The sequence below is a fragment of the Balaenoptera acutorostrata genome, chromosome X (genome assembly GCF_949987535.1).
Source record: "Balaenoptera acutorostrata chromosome X, mBalAcu1.1, whole genome shotgun sequence".
NCBI classification, from domain to species: domain Eukaryota; kingdom Metazoa; phylum Chordata; class Mammalia; order Artiodactyla; family Balaenopteridae; genus Balaenoptera; species Balaenoptera acutorostrata.
Window position 1 is genome coordinate 32,882,737 of NC_080085.1, and position 25,850 is coordinate 32,908,586.

At 37.9% G+C, this 25,850-nt stretch overlaps 1 protein-coding gene across 1 annotated transcript in view; it reads right to left on the bottom strand.

The window, feature by feature from the left end:
- Positions 1-366: 366 nt before the first annotated feature.
- PRRG1 (proline rich and Gla domain 1) overlaps positions 367-25,850 on the bottom strand; it is a 198,547-nt gene continuing 173,063 nt past the window's right edge. The window contains exon 4 of the mRNA XM_057538908.1: positions 367-4,501. Coding sequence (XP_057394891.1) covers positions 4,016-4,501 — 486 coding nt within the window. The 3' untranslated portion in view covers positions 367-4,015. The remainder of the gene's footprint in view (positions 4,502-25,850) is intronic.

Genomic DNA, 25,850 nt, shown 5'->3' on the forward strand with positions numbered 1-25,850 from the left:
TCAAATGCAAGCTATTCTGCTAAGGAGGAAAACCCAGCTCCTTTGTATCTGCAGACAACACTATTCCCAGTAATTGACAAACTACACTATAGCAGGGAACTCAGTGTATCCCTTTGGAGCAAGTGTTCCCATTTTGTATCATTCCAGCATCATTCACAACTAGTACAGATGGTTCTTTCTTATGCTGAGAACAGCCTGAAGTTTTCACCAGGTAATTTTTGATTTCTTTACTGACCAATATTCCCTAAATTCATAAGAAAAAATGTAATAATTTTACCATGTTAAAAAGATCACAATTAATAAGAGCTTATACAGCATGTTTATCACCTAACCATAATATAGTTAACACATGGCAGAAGAAATTGCTTGGGTTTAAAAATAGCTTTATTTAGCATACCAAAAACACAGAAACATAAGAAAAACCTTACCTAGAATAAACATAAAAATAGTTAAATACCATAATTTAATGTAAACCAAGTGTTTAAAAATGTGTAATATTATAAAATACATGCTATTTACACAGAACCAAGTTAAAGCTACCTCCACAGTTAATCCTATCAGATCATCAATCTTGAAGTCATCAGTAACAATGAATCAAACACAGCATCTGTATTTGTACTGGTCAATAGGAAAACAAGAAATCATTTAATTTACTTTAAACAGATACAGTTCATTGTAACATTCAAAGCAGGAAGGCAGAAAAGTGCCAGTTCTAGAATTCCAGACACAAGCAGTGCATGTGGAGGCCTGGAAACGGGTCCACTGGAAGACCCGGAAGCCCATTCTTTCATTTAAATGCACATTGGTTGATTCAGTTTAGTTACTGCTTAAGGAAGGTACTAAATATATCTGTAAAAATAAACCTTTATTAAAAATAATCAAAGGTGAATGTAATAGTCAGGTAAGAAAGGCCAAAGCATAAAAAATGTTATTCCAGATAAGCCCCTTTAATTATAACAAATGTTAAGAAACGCAGTTTATAAAACCAGATGGGGTAGCAAAAGGGTTTCTAAAAATGTCAAACCCAAACCAATAGCAAACAAAACAAAGTAACCGAAGAGACTGTTTCTTGAAGAAAGTATTTATTTTGTTTATCTTAAAAATTTACTTATCTTGTCATTATCACCTGAATGCTGCCAGGAGACCTGTGGCTGATGCCAATTATCACTGTGGAGTAGTGTGGTCTGTGACCAACAGTCTAAAAAGCTGTAGTCATTGATCAGTTTAATCATTTGGCTTTTCCTTCAAGGATCAACATTCATTCTTACACTGAAATTCAGGTATCTCTAAGAGGCAGCATTAAGTCCAATACCAGGAGTTTAGAATGTAAAATAAAATTGCAAGAATACATACTTAGTAATAGAACATCCTGCTTCTTTGTCTAATCCTGTAATTCTCAAACTTTTGGTCTCCAAACCCTTTTATACTCAACATTTGTTGGGGATCCGGACACCAAAGAGCTTTTGTTTATGGAGTTTATATCTACCAGTATTTGCCATCTAAGAAAGTAAAACAAAAAATTTTTAAGTATTTATTCATTTAAAAAGTAAAAAGTCCATTACATGCTAACATAAATAACACTTTAAAGAAAATAGTTATATTTTCTAAAACAAAAAAAAATTCATGGGAAGATGGCTTTTACATTTTTAACTACTTTTTGAGAGAGAGAGAGTGGAAAGACAACTAATGTCTTGGTTATTATTATGAGAATACTTTTGATCCCACAGATCCCCTCAAAGGTTCTCAAGGACACCCAGGGGTTCATTGGCCACACTTTGAAAACTGCTGGTTTAATCTAAGGCCTGTTATTAATGACAAGAAAGAAGTCCACACAAAAGGAGCCTTACTTTTGCTTTAAAAATAAACCAAAATACATACCTACACACATGCACACAAATCACTGGCTCAAACACTCCCACTCTCAGCTTTAAATAGAAGCCACAGATCACCATGTACTCATGACCAAATTCAAAATAATATTGTCATTTCTGCTGAGACCAGGTTCAAGATTTATTCATTTTTAGTCCATGAAAGCTATAAAACCTATTATCTAAACATAGACATCTTAGTTCCCTTTCCAACATTTGCTTAATCCTGTTTGTGCTGAGCTGGCAGTCGTCATTAAGTAGGCCCAGCATTGGTAGAGACCAGAGAATGACAGGTGTTTAACTAAGAGCCCACAGACTCAGATTAGGAGCACGTTAGCCATTTACGGAGCCGCCTACTCTACTTCCTCACTATGTGAAAACACATACATTTTAGGAAAACGGGGAGAAAATTCTCCCTTCACAGGAGCAATGGGAACAATGCTATGACCTTTCACCTAGAGAGCTCTTCACGTCTTACAAATGACTTTCATGCACACCCATCTCATTAGATACTTTTAAAGCCCCAGGAGAAAGGCAGGGCACACCATACTATTGCTGTTTCAGAGGGGAGGAATTTGAGGGTCAGATGTGGGTCTTTGCCAAGGTAGCCTGGCAAGTGTATGGCAGAGCGGAATTCGAATTCAGGTCATCTGACTCCTTAGTTCAGGGTCCTCCTTCCTTTGGTTTGGGGGAGTCTGGGTGGGCTGGAGATGGAGGCAGCAGGGTATGACACTTCCGAAACCTGCATTCCTTCTGCCTGCTCAACCGTTTTATCCAACACTACGCAGTCATGGGAGTGGCACAGACATTTCCCTGACCGATATAATGAATTTTCCATCAGTGCATGTAGAAGATTTATTTTTCCTTTCTGAGCCAGTTTATGTTGGCAGTTCATTCACAGCCTGTTCCCCCTGCTCCAAGGGAAAAGTAAAAATCCTGCAGTTAAAAAAAAAAATCTGATGAAAATACAAAATGAAATAGCAACAATGAGGTCTGTGTGCAGGTATAACTAGATTTATTGTGCACCTGGCACAGCACAGACTTTGCAATCTTCCTCCACCAACTGGAGAACAATATAAAAATCACAGTTCTTAATTTAATGGAAAATTGCCTCCTAATCATCTTGAGACAAAGGCTTCACTCTATATAAAAACATTAAGAAAATAATTTCAGGAATTTTAACTAAATTCTTAGGTGCTTGAAGATTCTGTGGTGGTAGGAGAAGGAGAGTAAGGTAGAGTAAAGGGCAATGAAACAACGAGAAAAAAATACTGTCGCCAATGGGCAAAGGAGAAATCTGCATCTGTTCCCTGTCATTAATACGTGTATCTACTTGAGAAATTATTCTTTTGCCAGGAAATCCACTCCATCAAGATGTTAATACAAATAGCATGAGACATGCAAAGATACTGAGCAAATACTGTTTAATTTTTGTGGGGGAGGCAGTCAATAACAAACAGCAACAAAAATCCCTCCTACAAAACCAGCCCAATGCCACTAAGGACCCATGATTTTCTTGCTGTCCACTGTTAATAAGCAAGGTATTATTTATTGTACCTTCCTTCTCTGTTGCCTCCTGAGATGTTCCTAAAGTCAAGATTGACTACATGCATTTTTTTTTTCCTTTTAAGGTAGTTGAAGAAGGTTAACAAAAGCCTGTAAGAATTAGAAGACATGCTAAGTTCATCTTATTTTCAAAATTCAACAGCATGTTGCTACCTGTTACACAACTTGGTGGTGCCTTCTCCCCTACCCCGATTTTGGTGAGTAATGTTCTAACTTTACAGGTGATTTAGATAGATGTTAATGACTTTTTAAGACAGTTGCCCATATACTGGGCTGATGTACAAACACATATATGTGCATGTACATATATACATAAACATATATGCGTACACACATGTACATCTCCTCCCATGAAGACCTCCACTAGTATTTTTCCCTCAACATATTTCCATTAGCAAAAATGAGCATGGATAATGAATTTATAGTAGGAAACAAAACTAATGAAAATCAAATCAGAGGATGTGAAGTGGTATGCTGTCAGAATCCAATAAGTCAAATGCACATTTATGTAGTGGTAAAGTGCTAGAAAGTTCTTTCATTAGTATTTTAAAAATGATTATAATAAAAAGAAGTGTGCAGTTTCATTTGATGGTGGTGACCACAGGCACCATAGCAATGGCACTGGCTGAGTTGGAGTTGATGATGTCCTCATACTCCGGGGGTGGATCTAAATGAGGTTCTGTTTCACTCCTCCGCAGGTTCACCTGACCAGTGGCTTCCTCGTAGGTCGGTGGGGGATCGCAGTTGGACAGGCGAGTGGAGACGGAATCTGAGCGCCCAACTACATATTCCAGAAAGCCTGGCGACAATCCGCTGCTATCAAAGACTTCATCTGGTGGGGGAGGCGGAGTGATAATATTGAGGTGCTGAGGGAAAGGAATATGGCCTTCAGTCACCGTCTGTCTGCGAGTTTTGTTTCTTAGGAAGCATCTCCAGATGAGGAAAATGACAAGGAGGATAATGAAGAGGCCAAAGATTAATGGAAAGGTAAGGTAAAACTGAAACCAGTCACTTCCTCTGTTACTCTCTCCTTGTTGTGCTTTTGTGTAAGTGTTCCAAAACTCCTTCTGAAAATACAAGACGAAATGAATTGAATATCAGTGTAATCAAAAGATAGGAGATAGCAAATGAACACATATCTGGGTTCTATTAACATGATGAAAACAAAACCCAAAACCAGACTCGCTGGTTCAGATGCCCTACAGCCTATATTTTCCCTGACAAGAAATTACAAATCATGGTGCTCACTCTGGATCCTCCCCTAAAATGGTCAGTCAGAACCAAAAGTCTTCAAGACTTGGTGTTATTTGTATTTTCAGTTATGACATATTAGAAGGGGAAAAAAAGCATAAGGGATTTTCCTTTTTCCAAATATACCACATAATCTTCCCTTTAAAATATAAGTTAAATACCATTTTCCATGTACCAATTACGAGGTTCTCATTCACGGATCCCATCATCATTGTGCTATTTCAGGCTGTTGTAGGCTCTTAGTATTCAAATGCTTCACAGATGAATGCCTTGTTTTCTAATGGTTCTGTTTGTTTGGGATCCTCTTCTACCAGATATTCCTCCCCAGCCCCAAAGTACACAGCTCTAATGCATCTAAGTAAGTAAGTCCCTAGCGTATAAACATTCAATAAGTGGTAGTGATTATAATGAATTCTTGTATATCATAATCAAGCCTCTGCTTCAAATTGACTGATTAATCTATATCCCAAACCTTGGTACAAACACCACCCCCAGTGCTATTGACTTTGTTTTCAAGGCTTAAACTTAGCCAATAATAGCTTTTTTTTTTGTTAAACAATATTTGCAGGCACTACAGGTCACTGATACTATTTAAATATCTGGCAGAAAGTAAGACGGTGGGCACTATAAAGCTGCTTGTTTTATAGTACTATATTTTATTAGTCATAAAGGCTTTTAAAATACTCTGTGGGTATAACAAATGACCCACAGTCATCAGTGTTCCACCCCTAAACTCAGTCTCCTATAAGGTACATTATTATTCCAACATTCTGTGATTCTAAGATAAAATATGCTATAAGAAATATGGTATTTACTAAAGGCTATGTACAGATGAAAATACACAAGGTGCAATATTAAAACAAGCCAAGAGTAGAGGCAGTATAATCCCAAATCATACAGCATTTGTTTTTATTAGTGAAACAATCACTTGATAATCACAGGTTGAAAACTCATGAAACACAGATACATGAAGCTTTTTTAAACAATAAAACTGTACACTATTAACTTTTTGTATAAGTGTTACTTTTAGGATTGCCAACTTTATTACAGAAAATATATATTACGTAAAAATTTACTAATGCAGAAACATCTAAAAAAGAAAACCAGTCATCTGCAATTAATTACATTGCAAAGATATAATCACTATTAACATTTTTGGTTTACATCTACTCTTACTTCCAGCTCACGTTCGAATCCTTACACACATACACATTCTTTAGAAATTTGGAATCAAACTGTACTAAACCACAATAAACTTTTAAATAATGTACTTATAGAGACCTACCAAGTATCTGATTTGTAGTCGATTTTCTTTACCTATATAGATGAGGATTTCTCCTCTCTTCCTAATCTCTCAGATCACCATCTCCTTCCCCACCCCCCCGCCCTGCATTTAATCTTAACCACAAAACACAATAAATATGTGATTTCAGATAATTATCTAATGCTAATCTTAGATAAACACAATAAAATGTGGCTTTTTAATCTTGTCCAGTCACTTTGGGATAATCAAGCATCAATGATGCACATGAAAATGATTCTTTTTTTTCATGCTTGGCTTGTGCGATTCAATTTCTGTGGTTTCTTTGGCATGCTCAGAAATCTACAGACTAGTAATTTTTTTTCTTTGGGAGAAAAAAAACTTTAAAACAAAGTCACACTTTTACTTTCCAGGGTTAAAAATAAAGCTTAGTCAAAAGTGGAATTACAACACTGATTTTTACTTTACCTATAGCAACTCAATTCTTAAGCCACACCCAATAATGAAGGTATAATTATCATCCCTACTTGCAGATGAGGAAATGGAGGCTCAGAGATGTTACCGAATAATAAAACCAAGGTCATTTAACACACAAATGTTGGGGCTGGGATTTGAATGCCACAGGCCTGGTGACAGAGCAAACCAAGAAGCAATCTGCCCTGATGTATAAGGTATTTTAAACCTGGACACTTTCCTGGTAAATTCAATCTTCTCATCATGTTAAATGTGGAGTTGAAAGCAAGTAACATTGATCTGAATAAAAGGTACTGACAGATTTATTTCTTGGGAAACTAGCCTTACTTTGTCTTTGAGGCAAGAGAATTGGAGAAATAGTCACATGGAATCAAGTAAAATACTATAACTGCCATTCAAACAAGTAAAATATTATAACTAACTGTCATTCAAACAAATAAACCCAGTTTATGTCTTTCTAAGCTCTTTAGATTCGATTATTCTCTATCTACCTTACTGAAAACAGCCAGAAGATATTCAGAAAGAGCAAATAAATGATTTCAAGACTTGGTAAAAACCCTTAATCTTTACTGCAGAAGGTATTCACATGGATTAAGACTTGCCCACCAGGTGAGTGGCAAGCAGCCTGCTTTATGAAGAAGATATTATTGATCTCCAACGTGAGGTAACACAGGTTTTGTTGTTACTGATGCTTCTGTTTTGTTTTGTTCCTTCTTTCCATGATGGCTTTTACTTTTGTCATTTCTTAACCCTGGGTCTGGATCGTTCAGATTACATGTAAGGATAAAATTTAACTTGCATGGAAAATAATTTATAACTAAATGTAATATTATAATAATGATATATTACAATGTGATATTATAACTAATAAAAATATAATAATATAAAAAAAGGCTTGGTAAAACAGTGCTTTAGAGGGAATGAAAATTTGTTTAAAGAAGAAAGAATTTTAATGAAAAAGATTAAAGGGATTCAGTAGTTTTAGATAAGGCTAAAATTACACAGATAATAAATGTAATCTGAAGGGACCAGACAGGTCTGACAATCATTTCAGATATGGAAAAACCCTTGCATCCCTGGGATAAATCCCACTTGATGGTGGTGTATGATCCTTTTAATGTATTGTTGGACTCAGTTTGCCAGTATTTTGTTGAGGATTTTTGCATCTATGTTCATCAGTGACACTGGCCTGTAATTTTCTTTTTTTGTAGTATCTTTGTCTGGTTTTGGTATCAGGGTGATGGTGGCCTCATAGAATGACATTGGGAGTGTTCCTCCCTCTGCAATTTTTTGGAACAGTTTCAGAAGGATAGGTATTAACTCTTCTCTAAATGTTTGATAGAAGTTGACTGTGAAGCCATCTGGTCCTGGACTTTTGTTTCTTGGGAGTTTTTAAATCACAGTTTCAATTTCAGTACTTATGATTGGTCTGTTCGTTATTTTCTACTTCTTCCTGGTTCAGTCATGTCAGATTGTGCCTTTCTAAGAATCTGTCCATCTTATTGGCATAGAGTTGCTTGTAGTAATCTTTCATGATCCTTTGTATTTCTGTGGCATGTGCTGTAACTTCTCCTTTTTCATTTCTAATTTTATTGATTTGAGCCCTCTCCCTTTTTTTCTTGATGAATCTGGCTAAAGGTTTATCAGTTTTGTCTTCTCAAAGAACCAGTTTTAGTTTCATTGATCTTTTCTTGTTTTCTTCATCTCTGTTTCATTTATTTCTACTCTGATATCTATGATTTCTTTCCTTCTAATAACTGGGTTTTGTTTCTTCTTTCTCTATTTGCTTTAGGCATAAGGTTAGGTTGTTTATTTGAGATTTTTCCTGTTTCCTGAGGTAAGATTGTATTGCTATAAACTTCCTTCTTAGAACTGCTTTTGCTGCATCCCATAGGTTTTGGATTGTCATGCTTTCATTTGTCTCTAGGTATTGATTTCTTCAGTGATCCATTGGTTATTTAGTAGCATATTTTTTAGCCTCCATGTGCTTGTGTTTTTTTACACATTTTTCCTTGTAGTTGATTTCTAATCTCATAGCACTGTGGTTGGAAAAGATGCTTGATATGATTTCAATTTTCTTAATTTTAAACCGAGGTTTGCTTTGTGGCCCAGCATGTGATCTATTCTGGAGAATGTTCCATGTGCACTTGAGAAGAATGTGTATTCTGCTGCTTTTGGATGGAATGCTCTATAAATTTCAATTAAGTCCATCTGGTCTAGTGTGTCATTTAAGGCCTGTGTTTCCTTATTGATTTTTCTATCATCTGGATGATGTCTATTGATGAAAGTGGGGTGTTAATTTCCCCTTTTATGGCTGTTAGCATTTGCCTTATATATTGAGATGCTCCTATGTTGGATGCATATATATTTACAATTGTTATATCTTCTTCTTGGATCGATCCCTTGATCATTATGTAGTGTCCTTCTTTGTCTCTTGTAACAGTATTTTAAAGTGTATTTTGTCTGATATGAGTATTGCTACTGCAGCTGTCTTTTGACTTCCACCCCCTCACTTTCAGTCTGAATGTGTCCCTAGATCTGAGGTGGGTCTCTTGTAGACAGCATATATACAGGTCTTGTTTTTGGATCCATTCAGCTAGTCTGTGTCTTTTGGTTGGAGCATTTAGTCCTTTACATTTAAGGTAATTATAGATATGTATGTTCTTATTGCCATTTTGTTAATTGTTTTGGATTTTGTGGTGAAGGTCTTTTTTTCTTCCCTTCCTCTTTTGGTCTCTCCTCTTGTGATTTGATGACTGTCTATCTATCTATCTATCTTCAGTGTTGTGTTAGGATTCCTTTTTCTTTTTTTGTGTGTGTATCCATCTATCTATCTATCTATCTATTGTACATTTTTGGTTTGTGGTTCCCATGAGGTTTTGATATAGCAGTCTATATATAAACAAGATTGTTTTAAAAGTTACTGGTCTTTAATTTCAAATGCATTTCCAATAGCCTGCATTTGTACTCTCCTCATGATTGCTGGTTGTGATATCACATTTGTGTGGTTTGAGAGACAGACAACCAAGAGCTAGGGCAGGGTTGAATGATAAGGTTCATCTCCTACATGAGGCTACTCCTTCAAGACTGAGAGAGGTGGTTGTTTCATCTACTATATAGAAACCAATACAAAGAGTCAAGGAAAATGAAGAAACAAACAGAGGAATGTGTTGCAAATGAAACGATAAAACCTCAGAAAAAAATCCTTAATGAAACTGAGGTAAGTGACTTACTTATCTGATAAAGAGTTCAAAATAAATAATGGTCATAAAGATGTTGCTGTAGTCAGGAACATCAGGAAAGGAATGGATAAACTCAGTGATGATAACTTCAAAAGGAAGTCAGTCACAGAGCTGCAGGATACAGTAACTGTACTGAAGAATACACTAGTGGGGTTCAACAGCAGACTAGATGAAGCAAAAAAGGTCAGTGAAACTCACCCAGTCAGAGCAGCAAAAAGAAAAAAAGAATGAAGATGATTGATAGCTTAAGGAGCTTAAGGGACTGTGGGGACAACATCAAGCTGACTTAACATTCACATTTTAGGGAGGTGCCAGGAGGAGGAAAGAGAGAGAAAGGGATGGAAAGATATTTTGAAGACATAATGGCTCAAACTTCCCTAACCTGGGGAAAGAAACAGACATCCAGATTGGGAAGCCTAGGGAGTTCCAAACTAACAAGAGGAACCCAAAGAGACGCACAAGAAGACACATTATAATTAAAAAGTTAGTTAGTTAGTTAAGGAGAGACTTTTAAAAGCAGCAAGAGAAAAACAATTTGTAACATACAAGGGAACCGCCAAAAGACCATCAGGTTTTTTAGCTGAAATGCCGCAGGCCAGAAGGGAGTGGCATGGTATAGTCAAAGCACTGAAAGAAAAACTTCCAACCAAGAATACTCTCCCCATCTAAAAGTATTGATGATAGTTATTCAGAGTTGGAGACAGAAAGAGTTTTCTGGACAAGCAAAAGGTAAAGGAGTTCATCATCAGCCTTACAAGAAATGTTAAAGGAATTTCTTTAAGCTGGAAAAAAAAAGGGTACTAATTAGTAACAAGAAAACAAACATGAAAGGATAAATCTCACTGGTAAATATATAGTAAAATGGTGGATTAAAGCTAGTATGAATGTTAAAGGACAAAAGTAGTAAAAATAACTAACTACAGACATTATAGTTGACCCTTGAACAACACAGGGGTTAAGTGTGCTAACCCTCCTCCCACTTGAAAATTCGCATATACCAGTTCCACATCTGTGGAGTCAACCAACTGTACATTGTGTAGTACTATAGTACATATTTAGTGAACAAAAATCCATGTGTAAGTGGACCTGGGCAGTTCAAACCCATGTTATTCAAGGGTCAACGGTATGTAAGGGATATACAAGATAAAGAGATGTAAAATGTGATATGAAAAAATAACGTGGAGGGGGGGAGGAGTAAGAATGTAGAACTTCAGAATGTGTTCAAAGTTTAAATATAGACTGTTAAGATGTTATGTTATAAGTTGATAAGTTGCTATATGTAAGCCTCATGGTAGACACAAAGCAAAAACCTATAGTAGACACACAAAATAAAGAAAATCACAAAGGAAAAGCACAACAGAAGAAATGAATAGAGAACTATAAAACGGTAAGAAAACAACAAAACAGCAATAAGTATATACCTATAATTCATTACTTTAAATGTAAATGGACTAAAGTCTGTAATCAAAAGACACAGAGTGGCTGCATGCATTAAAAAAAATAAAAGACCTATCTATATGCTGCCTTCAAGAGACTCACCTTGCATGTAAGGACACACAGATTGGTGAAGGGATGGAAAAAGATACTTCATGCAAATAGGAACCAAAAGAAAGCTGGGGTAGCTATACTTAAACCAGACAAAATAGACTTTAAAACAAAGACTGTAATTACTAAGAGAGAAAGAAGGGCATTACATAAAGGGGTCAGTCCAACAAGAGTATATACCATTTGTAAATATTTATGCACCCAACATAGGAGGACCTCAATATATAAAGCAAAGATTAACAGCCCTAAAGGGAGAAATAGCAGTACCATGATAGTAGGGGACTTTTATACCTCACTTTCATCAATGGATAGATCAACCAGACAGAACATCAATAAGGAAACATCAGCCTTAAATGATACATTAGAACAGATGGACTTTTAAGAGATATATACATACAGATCATTCCATCCAAAAACAAGACTACACATTCTTGTTAAATGCACATATAATTAATTTCTTCCAGAATAGTTCATAGGTTAGGCCACAAAACAAACCTTAATATATTAAGAAGATTGAAAGCTGCTATCAAGCATCTTTTCCAACCACAGTGGGATGAAACTAGAAGTCCGTTACAAGAAGAAAACTGGAAAATTCAGAAATAGGTAGAGATTAAACAACATATGAACAACCAATGGGTCAACGAAGAAATCAAAGAGAAAAAAAAATTCCTGGGACAAATGAAATGGTAATAAAACATACCAAAACATATGGGATGCAGCAAAAGCAGTTCTAAAGGGAAGTTCATTGCAATAAATTCCTACATCAAGAAACAAAAATTGTAAACAATCTAATTTTATACCTCAGTGAACTAGAAAAAGAAGGAAAAACTAAGGCCAAAGTTAGTAGAAGGAAGGAAATAACAAAGATCAGAGTGGAAATACATGAAATAGGGACTAAAAAGACAATAGAAAAATCAGTGAAACTGAGAGCTGGTTCTTTGAAAAGATAAAGTTGACAAGCCTTTAGACTCACCAAGAAAAAGGGAGGACTAAAATAAAATCAGAAATGAAACAGGAGACATAACAACTGATACCACAGAAACACAAAGTATGTAAGAGACTACTATGAACAATTACCTGCCAACAAACTTGACAACCTAGAAGAAATGGATAAATTCCTAGAAACGTACAACCACCAAGACAGGATCATAAAGAAATAGAAAATCTGAACAGACCAATTACTAGTAATTAAATTAGAGATTATTAAATTAGAGATTATTAAACAGGAAACATCCCAGCAAAAGACAAGGACCAGACAGTTTCACTGGTGAAGTATACAAAACATTCAAAGAAGAGTTAGTACCAACCCTTCTCAAAGGCTTCCAAAAAAGGAGAGGGAACACTTTCAAACTCATTTTACAAGGTGAGCATAACCCTGACTCCAAAACCAGACAAGGATGCTACAAGAAAAGAAAGTTACAGGCCAATATCCCTGATGAACACAGATGCAAAAATCCTCAACAAAATACGAGCAAACTGATTTCAACAATATATTATAAAAGGATCACACACCATGATCTAACCAACTCAGGTGGGTAACTCCATCTGAGAAAGGGCACTGCTTACCTGAGGTCTGTTGAGCTGCTATGTGCTTTCACATACTGCCTCTGTTGCATGTTGCTTGCGTATCATGGCTGCTATAATAACTCAACAATATACCCAGAGCAGTGTGATCAAGGGCATATGGTCTAATAAGGTGATTAGACCACTAATTGTAGAGGCTTTAATTGACTATGAATGTGTGTGAGGGTACTCCATACCTCAAGGCCAAGGAGAACTTAGGAAGGTGGACTGGATCACCAGGCTATTGTCACTGACCAAGGAGAGGCTCTGGGTTAAAGGCAGGATGAAAAGATTCCTATAGGTAAGGACGATAGGAGACTTCTTGTGAAAACTGACTTGGTGGGTCATGCTTAGACTGTGAGCCTTAACCCAGAACAATGAAATAGCCTCCTGACAGGAAACTGATAGCACCACAAAAGGGAAAATACAACAGGGGCCTACAGTCTCTGTGTCACTGCTTCACTCACTACTACTGCTCTTTGCCTCCCAGACCTGATGAGATAATCATCTCTGCCATGATGTTGCTAAACAATTAATGGACAAATATTTATAAATGTCCTGTCCTGAACACCGGGTGCCAGCACCTCCTAACAACTCTAAGGAGGTGTACCAGCTCCTTGATAAATGTAAAACCCCATGGAAGCTTCCAGGGCATTACTCAGTGCCAGCATACCAACACGCCAAGATTGTGGTATTTTGCTCCGGAGGCTTTTTCCAAAGACCTTGTGCAGATCATGCTAGTGGAGGAGGCACACCCTGGAAAGGAAAGCAGCTGCCCACAAAAAGGGCTCACAGTGATGTCATTCAAAATTTTCCAATAATAATACTTAAGACTGAGGCAATAGGAAAAAATCAAGAAGTACAATAGAAACAGATCAGAAACTATACCTTAACTAAATTCAAACCTTTCTTAAAGATTTTATGCAGCAGGAAGAAGAAGGGGAAGCTAACTGGCCATTGCAGGTTTTCGTGTTTTTTGGGGGGGAAAAGCTCTGAATTGTTACTCATGGCTGCCAAAACGTGTTAACTGGTTGGTATCTCTGAAGATCCTAAAATCTATAACCTGCTCCTCTCCTCTATGATACCACAGATCCTGAGCCCCTCAGCTTTCCCCTGAATGAGGCAGAATGGAGAAACATGCCTCATGAGACATTGCTGCCACCAAAAGAAAAGCTGACGAGATTATCAGGGCCTCTATTGAGGAGGAGGAGGGAGAAAGGAAGGCAAAGTTTCCTAGAGCCACCAATATCTGTACCAGGGCCACCAAAAGAAAAGCTGATGAGATTGTCAGGGCCTCGATTGAGGAGGAGGAGGGAGAAGAGAAGGCAAAGGTTCCTAGAGCCACCTATACCTGTACCAGGGCCGTCCCTCTCCTTACTTGGATATTTACTGCCTAGCACCATCCCCATCCTTCCACCACAGTGATCACTGCTAAGCATCACAGTGAACGGAAAACATTAAGACGAGAACCATCTCCTGCTGCACAAAATTGGCACAGTCCAATGGGTTGATGGTTTCCATGACCACAGTGACCCAAATGACCCCTTCTTCATTTCCAACCCTGAATGGGCCCCCTTTGATCCTGAGTCCAGAGAATTCTTTTTACAGGGTGCATCCCCCTAATTAACGGGGGGGGGTGCCACTACCTTTTATTGGGATTCCTGAAATGATCCAAAGGGCACTAAAACTCCTAGGAGAAAACTTACAATCTTTCTCTATCCCTTGAAGATGTAAATCTTAGCTCCTGGGGAGATTATATTTCAAAGACATGGTAACTAAAACACTGCTCATAATCACCTAAGACTGAAAAAAAAGAGGGTGGGGGGGATGCTTTTAATAATGCAACTGCCTTAAAAGCTCCGTTGCACAAAATCTAGTCCATAGCCTCCATAATATTACTTGTCAAGGACAAATACAAACCTTTAAAGTCTTCTCCAAAAATATTAGTAAAAAGCTTTAGCCACTGGAGCAGGTAATCCTAACTTGCTCCATCTGCCAGACACAATATGAGTTTTGTATTGTTGTATCTTATTCATGGCTAAAATTTGGGGTCTCTGTGGGTCTATGTATGTCTATGGATGCATGTTATGTGACCTTTTTTCTACCTCTGGACTATATTGCCAAAATTAATTTGATAACATCACCTCACACTGGTCAGAATGGCCATCAAAAATCTTACAAACAGAAAAGATGAACCAAGATGGCAGAGTAGAAGGACATGCTCTCACTCCCTCTTGAGAGAACGCCAGAGTCACGGCTAGCTGCTGGACAATCATCGACAGGAAGACACTGGAGCCCACTAGAAAGGGTACCCCACATCCAAAGACAAAGGAGAAGCCACAAAGAGATGGTAGGAGGGGCGCAATCACAGTAAGATCAAATCCCATAACTGCTGGGTGGGTGACTCACAAACTGGAGAACACTTATACCACAGAAGTCCACCCACTGGAGTGAAGGTTCTGAGCCCCACGTCAGGCTTCCCAAGCTGGGGGTCCGGCAACGGGAGGAGAAATTCCTAGAGAACCAGACTTTGAAGCCTAGTGGGATTTGATTGCAGGACTTCGACAGGACTGGGGGAAACAGAGACTCCACTCTTGGAGGGCACACACAAAGTAGCGTGCGCACGAGGACCCAGGAGAAGGAGCAGTGACCCCAGGGGAGACTGAACCAGACCTACCTGCTAGTAGTGTTGGAGGGTCTCCTGCAGAGGTGGGGGTGGCTGTGGCTCACCTTGGGGACAAGGACACTGGCAGTAGAAGTTCTGGGAAGCACTCCTTGGCATGAGCCCTCCCAGGGTCTGTCCTTAGCCCCACCAAAGAGCCCAGGTAGGCTCCAGTGTTGGGTTGCCTCAGGCCAAACAACCAACAGGGAGGGAACCCAGCCCCACCCATCAGCAGTCAAATGGATTAAACTTTAACTGAGCTCTGCCCACCAGAGCAACAGTCAGCTCTACCCATCACCAGTCCCTCCCATCAGGACACTTACACAAGCCTCTCAGATAGCCTCATCCACCAGAGGGCAGACAGCAGAAGCAAGAAGAACTACAATCCTGCAGCCTGTGGAACAAAAACCACATTCACAGGAAGATAGACAAGATGAAAAGGCAGAGGGCTATGTACCAGATGAAGGAACAAGATAAAACCCCAGAAAAACAACTAAATGAAGTGGAGATAGGCAACCTTCCAGACAAAGAATTCAGAATAATGATAGTGAAGATGATCCAGGAACTTGGAAAAAGAATGGAGGCAAAGATTGAGAAGATGCAAGAAATGTTTAACAAAGACCTAGAAGAATTAAGGAACAAACAAACAGAGATGACCAATACAATAACTGAAATGAAAACTACACTAGAAGGAATCAATAGCAGAATAACTGAGGCAGAAGAACGGATAAGTGACCTGGAAGACAGAATGGTGGAATTCACTGCTGCGGAACAGAATAAAGAAAAAAGAATGAAAAGAAATGAAGACAGCCTAAGAGACCACTGGGACAACATGAAACGCAACAACATTCACATTATAGGGGTCCCAGGAGGAGAAGAGAGAGAGAAAGGACCAGAGAAAATATTTGAAGAGATTATAGTCGAAAACTTCGGAACATGGGAAAGGAAACAGCCACCCAAGTCCAGGAAGAGCAGCGAGTCCCATACAGGATAAACCCAAGGAGAAACACGCCGAGACACACAGTAATCAAATTGGCAAACATTAAAGACAAAGAAAAATTATTGAAAGCAACAAGAGAGAAACGAAAAATAACATACAAGGGAACTCCCATAAGGTTAACAGCTGATTTCTCAGCAGAAACTCTACAAGCCAGAAGGGAGTGGCAGGATACACTTCAAGTGATGAAAGGGAAGAACCTCCAACCAAGCTTACTCTACCCAGCAAGGATCTCATTCAGATTCGATGGAGAAATCAAAAGCTTTACAGACAAGCAACAGCTAAGAGAATTCAGCACCACCAAACCAGCTCTACAACAAATGCTAAAGGAACTTCTCTAAGTGGGAAACACAAGAGAAGAAAAGGACCTATAAAGACAAACCCAAAACAATTAAGAAAATGGTCATAGGAACATACATATCGATAATTACCTTAAACGTGAATGGAGAAAATGCTCCAACCAAAAGACACAGGCTGCTGAATGGATACAAAAACAAGACCCCTATATATGCTGTCTACAAGAGACCCACTTTAGACCTAGGGACACATACAGACTGATAGTGAGGGGATGGAAAAAGATATTCCATGCAAAGGGAAATGAAAAGAAAGCTGGAGTAGCAATACTCACATCAGATAAAATAGACTTTAAAATAAAGAATGTTACAAGAGACAAGGAAGGACACTATATAATGATCAAGGGATCAATCCAAGAAGAAGATATAACAACTGTAAATATTTATGCACCCAACATAGGAGCACCTCAGTACATAAGGCAGATGCTAACAGCTATAAAAGAGGAAATCAACAGTAACACAATAATAGTGGGGGACTTTAACACCTCACTTTCACCAATGGACAGATCATCCAGACAGAAAATTAATAAGGAAACAGAAGCTTTAAATGACACAATAGACCAGATAGATTTAATTGCTATTTATAGGACATTCCATCCCAAAACAGCAGATTACACTTTCTTCTCAAGTGCGCACAGAACATTCTCCAGGATAGATCACATCTTGGGCCACAAATCAAGCCTCAGTAAATTTAAGAAAATTGAAATCATATCAAGCATCTTTTCTGACCACAACACTATGAGATTAGAAATGAATTACAGGGAAAAAATGTAAAAAACACAAATATATGGAGGCTAAACAATATGTTACTAGATAACCAAGAGATCACTGAAGAAATCAAAGAGGAAATCAAAAAATACATAGAGACAAGTGACAACGAAAACACGACGATCCAAAACCTATGGGATGCAGCAAAAGCAGTTCTAAGAGGGAAGTTTATAGCTATACAAGCCTACCTCAAGAAACAAGAAAAATCTCAAATACACAATCTAACCTTACACCTAAAGGAACTAGAGAAAGAAGAACAAACAAAACCCAAAGTTAGCAGAAGGAAAGAAATCATAAAGATCAGAGCAGAAATAAATGAAATAGAAACAAAGAAAACAATAGCAAAGATCAATAAAAGTAAAAGCTGGTTCTTTGCGAAGATAAACAAAATTGATAAACCATTAGCCAGACTCATCAAGAAAAACAGGGAGAGGACTCAAATCAATAAAATTAGAAATGAAAAAGGAGAAGTTACAAGAGACACCACAGAAATACAAAGCATCCTAAGAGACTACTACAAGCAACTCTATGCCAATAATGCCAATAAAATGGACAATGTGGAAGAAATGGACACATTCCTGGAAAGGTATAACCTTCCAAGACTGAACCAGGAAGAAGTAGAAAATATGAGCAGACCAATCACAAGTAATGAAACTGAAACTGTGATTAAAAATCTTCCAACAAACAAAAGTCCAGGACCAGATGGCTTCACAGGTGAATTCTATCAAACATTTAGAGAAGAGCTAACACCCATCCTTCTCAAACTCTTCCAGAAAACTGCAGAGGAAGGAACACTCCCAAACTCATTCTATGAGGCCACCATCACCCTGATACCAAAACCAGACAAAGATACTACAAAAAAAGAAAATTACAGACCAATATCACTGATGAATATAGATGCAAAAATCCTCAACAAAATACTAGCAAACAGAATCCAACAACACATTAAAAGGATCATACACCACAATCAAGTGGGATTTATCCCAGGGATGCAAGGATTCTTCAATATATGCAAATCAATCAATGTGATACACCATATTAACAAATTGAAGAATAAAAACCATAGGATCATCTCAATAGATGCAGAAAAAGCTTTTGACAAAAGTCAGCACCCATTTATGATAAAAACTCTCCAGAAAGTGGGCACAGAGGGAACCTACTTCAACATAATAAAGGCCATATACGACAAACCCACAGCAAACATCATTCTCAATGGTGAAAAACTGAAAGCATTTCCTCTAAGATCAGGAACGAGACAAGGATGTCCACTCTCACCACTATTATTCAACATAGTTTTGGAAGTCCTAGCCACAGCAATCAGAGAAGAAAAAGAAATAAAAGGAATCCAAATTGGAAAAGAAGAAGTAAAACTGTCACTGTTTGCAGATGACATGATACTATACATAGAGAATCCTAAAACTGCCACCAGAAAACTGCTAGAGCTAATCAATGAATTTGGTAAAGTTGCAGGATACAAAATTAATGCACAGAAATCTCTTGCATTCCTATACACTAATGATGAAAAATCTGAAAGAGAAATTAAGGAAACACTCCCATTTACCACTGCAACAAAAAGAATAAAATACCTAGGAATAAACCTACCTAGGGAGACAAAAGACCTGTATGCAGAAAACTATAAGACACTGATGAAAGAACTTAAAGATGATACCAACAGATGGAGAGATATACCATGTTCCTGGATTGGAAGAGTCAATATTGTGAAAATGAGTATACTACCCAAAGCAATCTACAGATTCAATGCAATCCCTATCAAATTACCAATGGCATTTTTTACAGAAGTAGAACAAAAAATCTTAAAATTTGTATGGAGACACAAAAGACCCCAAACAGGCAAAGCAGTCTTGAGGGAAAAAAACGGAGCTGGAGGAATCAGACTCCCTGACTTCAGACTATACTACAAAGCTACAGCAATCAAGACAATATGGCACTGGCACAAAAACAGAAACACAGATCAATGGAACAAGATAGAAAGCCCAGAGATAAACCCACGCACCTGTGGTCAACTAATCTCTGACAAAGGAGGCAAGGATATACAATGGAGAAAAGGACAGTCTCTTCAATAAGTGGTGCTGGGAAAAGTGGACAGCTACATGTAAAAGAATGAAATTAGAACACTCCCTAACACCAAACACAGAAATAAACTCAAAATGGATTAGAGACCTAAATGTAAGACAGGACACTATAAAACTCTTAGAGGAAAACATGGGAAGAACACTCTTTGACATAAATCACAGCAAGATCTTTTTTGATCCACCTCATAGAGTAGTGGAAATAAAACCAAAAATAAACAAATGGGACCTAATGAAACTTCAAAGCTTTTGCACAGCAAAGGAAACCATAAACAAGACGAAAAGACAACCCTCAGAATGGGAGAAAATGTTTGCAAACGAATCAACAGACAAAGGATTAATCTCCAAAATATATAAACAGCTCATGCAGCTCAATATTAAAGAAACAAACAACCCAATCAAAAAATGCGTGGAAGACCTAAGTAGACATTTCTCCAAAGAAGACATACAGATGGCCAAGAAGCACATGAAAAGCTGCTCAACATCACTAATTATTAGAGAAATGCAAATCAGAACTACAACTAGGTACCACCTCACACCAGTTAGAATGGGCATCATCAGAAAATCTACAAACAACAAATGCTGGAGAGGGTGTGGAGAAAAGGGAACCCTCTTGCACTGTTGGTGGGAATGTAAATTGATACAGCCACTATGGAGAACAGTATGGAGGTTCCTTAAAAAACTAAAAATAGAATTACCATATGATCCAGCAATCCCACTACTGGGCATATACCCAGAGAAAACCATAATTCAAAAAGACACATGCACCCCAGTGTTCATTGCAGCACTATTTACAATAGCCAGGTCATGGAAGCAACCTAAATGCCCATCGACAGACGAATGGATAAAGAAGATGTGGTACATATATACAATGGAATATTACTCAGCCATAAAAAGGAACTAAGTTGGTTCAGTGGTACAGGCGTGGATGGATCTAGAGACTGTCATACAGAGTGAAGGCAGTCAGAAAGAGAAAAACAAATCTCGTATATTAATGCATGTATGTGGAACCTAGAAAAATGGTACAGATGAACCGGTTTGCAGGGCAGAAGTTGAGACACAGATGTAGAGAACAAACGTATGGACACCAAGGGAGGAAAGCCGTGGTGGGGTGGGGGTGGTGGTGGTGTGATGAACTGGGCAATTTGGATCGACATGTATACACTGATGTGTATAAAACTGATGACTAATAAGAACCTACTGTATAAAAAAGTAAATATAATAAAATTCAAAAATTCAAAAAAAGAAAAACAAAAAATCATACAAACAATAAATGCTGGAGAGGGTGTGGAGAAAAGGGAACCCTTCTACACTGTTGGTGGGAATGTAAATTGGTACAGCCGCTATGGAGAAGAGTATGGAGGTTCCTTAATAAACTAAAAGTAGAACTACCATGTGACCCAGCAATCCCACTACTGGGCATATACCCTGAGAAAACTGTAATTCAAAAAGACACATGTACCACAATGTTCACTGCAGCACTATTTACAATAGCCAGGACATGGAAGCAACCTAGGTGTCCATGGACAGAGGAACGGATAAAGAAGATGTGGTAGATACATATAACAGAATATTACTCAGCCATTAAATAGAATGAAATAATGCCATTTGCAGCAACATGGGTGGACCTAGAGATTATCATACTAAGTGAAGTAAGTCAGAAAGGGAAAGACAAATACCATATGATATATCACTCATATGTGGAATCTAAAAAAAATGGTACAAATGAACTTATGTACAAAACAGAAACAGACTCACAGACTTTGAAAACAAAATTATGGTTACCAAAGGGGAAAGGTGGGGGGAGGGATAAATTAGGAGTCTGGGATAAATGTATACATACTGCTATATATAAAATAATTGACAACAACCTACTGTATAGCACAGGGAACTCTACTCAGTATTCTGTAATAACCTATATGGGAAAATAATCTGAAAAAGGATGGATATCTGTATATGTATAACTGGTTCACTTTGCTGTACACCTGAAACTAAGACAACATTGTAAATCAACTCTACTCCAATATAAAAAAAAAATTTTTTTAAAGCTCACATTCCCTGTCTTAAAAATCTGTCATTATGGCTAGCTTTTTAAATGTTTCATGAAATTTTCACGAGTAATCTGAATATGATTGTTAAGAAGAGGTAAATTAGGACTTCCCTGGTGGTGCAGTGGTTAGGAATCTGCCCGCCAATGCAGGGGACATGAGTTAGAGCCCTGGTCTGGGGAAGATCCCACATGCCATGGAGCAACTAAGCCCATGTGCCACAACTACTGAGCCTGCGCTCTAGAGCCTGCTAGCCACAACTACTGAAGCCCGTGTGCCTAGAGCCCGTGCTCTGCAACAAGAGAAGCCACCGCAATGAGAAGCCCGTGCACCACAACAAAGAGTAGCCCCCGCTCCCCACAACTAGAGAAAGCCCGCATGCAGCAACAAAGATCCAGTGCAGCCAAAAACAAACAAATAAATAAATAAATTTATTTTAGAAAAAAGAAAATGGAAAAAAATAAAAATAAATTTTAAAAAGTAAATTAAGTAGACATAAGTGGGATAAACATTAAGTGAATTTTTTCTACAGTAATTATGTTTTATGGTATGTCTACTTAAAAAGTTACTCAAATCCTTTTGGAACCTGAAACCTTAGAGTTTTTCTAAGTTAAGATAAATGATGGAAATTCAATGAATATCTGCATCATTTCCAAATAAGATAAAATACTGAAAGATTAATTACCAAACATAGGTTTATTCACCCTTGACTTCTCACTACAGAGAAACTAAAGATACTTGGATCTGTCAGCAGACATGTACCACATTAAAAAAATTATACTACGAGAAAGCATATGCTTCTAGAAATTATGAAATGTATTCAGAAATTTTCCAACCTACAGAATACTTGTATAACAATTCACAATTGCTTACATCTTAGTTTTCACTAGAAGTTAAGGTTTTTAAGGGTTAAGAATTCTAATGAAAATATGTAATTAAAACTACTTAGAAAAACTAAGGGAAACATCACTATGCAAGGCAAGCTGGATGTTTTGGCTAAGAAAAGGTATGATGTATGGAGATGCATTTTTTAAAAGGGAAATGAAAGTAATTTTGTCCTAAAGTAGAACTGTTTGTTTCATAATGAAACAAGAAGAATAAAGGTCAAAATGAATGGATATAGAAAGTTGGGGGCAGGGAGAGAGAACTTTACCTTGGGTAGTCAAGTTAGCTAAAAATGGGATAAATTTATCATAAGGTTTTTTTTTAAAATAAGCTTTAGTAAGTAGTGTATGTACGTGAATCTAAAACTTAATTTTCTTTCATCTGCTAAAAGGACAAAATTTTCGTGGGCTATTAGTCTGCTCCTGATAAGACTGTAAAAGGTTTTTCTTTACCTTTTAATAAATTTGCCTAGAAAACAAAGATTGTGTGTTTTATCAAAATAATTTCCTGTGCTTCATGTTGTCTTTATCAGGTCTTTGGCAACTTAAGATAACTGAGTCTTCTCTATTAAAAGAGCTAAGTTGTTGTTTTTACAATTTTGTAACTTTCTCTATTTGCCTGCGAAGTCTTTGTCACTTTGATTAAATGGATAACTAAGTATTGTTTCAGAGAGACCTATGATCCTATTTGTTCTAATATTTTTGATATTTTTAAACAAACTTTCCAAAAATCAAATTCTAAATGACATCTTTTTGACCTTGAACTAATTTTGGGACTTTCCAGAAGGTCCCTGGAACATGTCAAAAGATTTGTTGTCTCTCCTTACAAAAAGAGAGACTTTACTTAGGTTTTATTTGATATGCTAAATTACGTGGTAGACATTAATAAATAAGTAGTAATGCTTAAACCTTCTTTAGGTTATATTTGATACATATATGTTACTAATATAATAGTAACATATAAAACTTGCAGAAGTTTTATAAAATTCCTAAAAATCTGATATGTCCTAGTAGAATGTTATTAGTTGTATATCTAATTATTATCTTAAAATGTTCTATGTGACAGGAATAACCAACTATCCATGTGAACTGCATTATAATGAACTCTCATCACATTTTTAATGATGGACATTTCTGTCTTTTTGTCATTACAGATAGTTATTGCTGATTGCTTTTGCCAGAGTATTCCTATACAAAGTGCTTCATCTTCAAGGACACTCATGGAAAGCACTCTAACTAGTAGAGGTTTCTGATAACTTTCAGGTCTTTAAAAAAAACGGGAGGGAGGAAGGAAATCAAGATGGCAGAGTAGGAGGAGGCTGAGATCACCTCCCCCCATGAACACCTCAAAAATACATCCATATGTTGAGCAATTCTCACTGAAAACAAACTGGAAACTGGCAGAAAGGCTCTTCTACAACCAAGGCTGTAAAAAAAGATCCACACAGAGTTGGTTAGGAACAGAGGAGAAGCAATCAGGTTGGGACCCACGTCCCTAGGAGGGAACACAGAAGGGGAGTGGAATATCATGGGATTGGAGATTCTCCCTGGGAGTGAGGGGTTTGAATCACTTATTGGGCACCCCAGCCCTGGGGTCCAACACCAGGAAGATGAGTCCTGTTAGCTGGTTTGAAAACCAGTGGGCTGTAAGAAATTGAGACTTCACTCCTGAAGAACACACGCACAAGCTTGCTTACTCCTGAAACAAGGAAGAGGAAGCAGATTGAAACTGCCTGGGGCTCTGGTCGGTTTCCTGTGACTGCCTTGGTCTGTGATGAATGCCTGCTGCAGCCGCTCTAACTCTGGTACAGCTCCCCACTAGGGCAAAGGCTGCCATTGCCGAGAAGAGTGCATACTTGTGGAGGATGGAGCTGGCTTGGACCCAGCACCGCATGTGAATGGGGTGAAAGCAGCCATTGCTGGTGCTTGGTGGAGGCAGTGGATTGGTAGCTGTCTGGAGCTCTGACTGGCATGTGGGGACCATCCCATTATGCACTCCAGCCTTCACAGAGCACCCACTCCAGCCCCTCTTGCTTCAGTGCTGCTCCCCTCTGGGGTGAAGGTGCCATTGCCGGGAGCAGGGAGAATATATACTTAGAGGGAATAGAACTAGCTTGGACCCGACCCTCAGGGCTTCTGTTCCAGCACCTTGGGACCTGCCCCCACCCCCAACAGGGCAGTTATGGCCACTGAGCTTAGGAGAAGCCCTGGCTCACACCTGGCACTGGCTCTAGCCCCTCCATCTCCAGCCCACCTCCCACCAACGTGATAACTGCCAGCACTCCATAGGCAAAGATTTGACCTGTGCTCACTTTAGATCCAGCTCTCCCACCAAAGCCACTGGGCACATGCAGACTGCATAGGGACACTGCCACACAAGGACACCCCTTTAAGACTGGGATAGGTAACTATTTCACCTAATTTCATAGAGACAGAGAAAGTTACTTCAAATGAAAGAAGGAAAAAACCATGAAAAAACAACTAGTGATAGAGAACTAATTGACAAGATAAAGAGTTCAAAGCATTAGTAATAAGACTTGCCAACTGAAATTAGGAAAAGAATAGATGACCACAGTGAGAATTTTAACAAGGAACTAGAAAATATAAAAAAAACCCAGTCCAGCTGAAGAATACAATAACTGAAATGAAAAACACTCTAGAGGAATTAACAGCAGACTGGGTGATACAGAAGAACACAGAAGTGATCTGGAAGATAGAATAATGGAAATTACTCAATTAGAACAGCAAAAAGAAAAACAAATTTTAAAAAATGAGAGTTTACGGGACCTCTTAGATAACATCAAATGTCCTAACATTGTCCTAACATTCACATTATAAGGGTCACAGGAGAAGGAAGAGAGAAAGGGGTCAGAAATGTATTTGATGATTTCATGGCTGAAAATTTCCTGAACCTGAAGATGGAAACAGATGTCCAGGTATAGGAAGCACAGAGGGTTGCAAACAAGAGGAATCCAAAGAGACCCATTCCAAGACATATCATAATTAAAATGGCCAAAGTTAAAGATGAAGAGAGAATTCTAAAGGCAACAAGAGAAAAATAGGGTCATATACCCTAAGGCTATAAGCTGATTTTGGGTGGAATGACATAAGGCTATAAGCTGATTTGAGGTGGAATGACAATGTGCCCAGTTACTGGTGATAAGTCATAATTATTCTACATCAATCACGGCCGTTATGTTCTCCTTACAATAAATGGTTCTGGGAAAACTGGACCACTATCTTACACCATGCAAAAATTATCTCAAAATGGGTTAAAG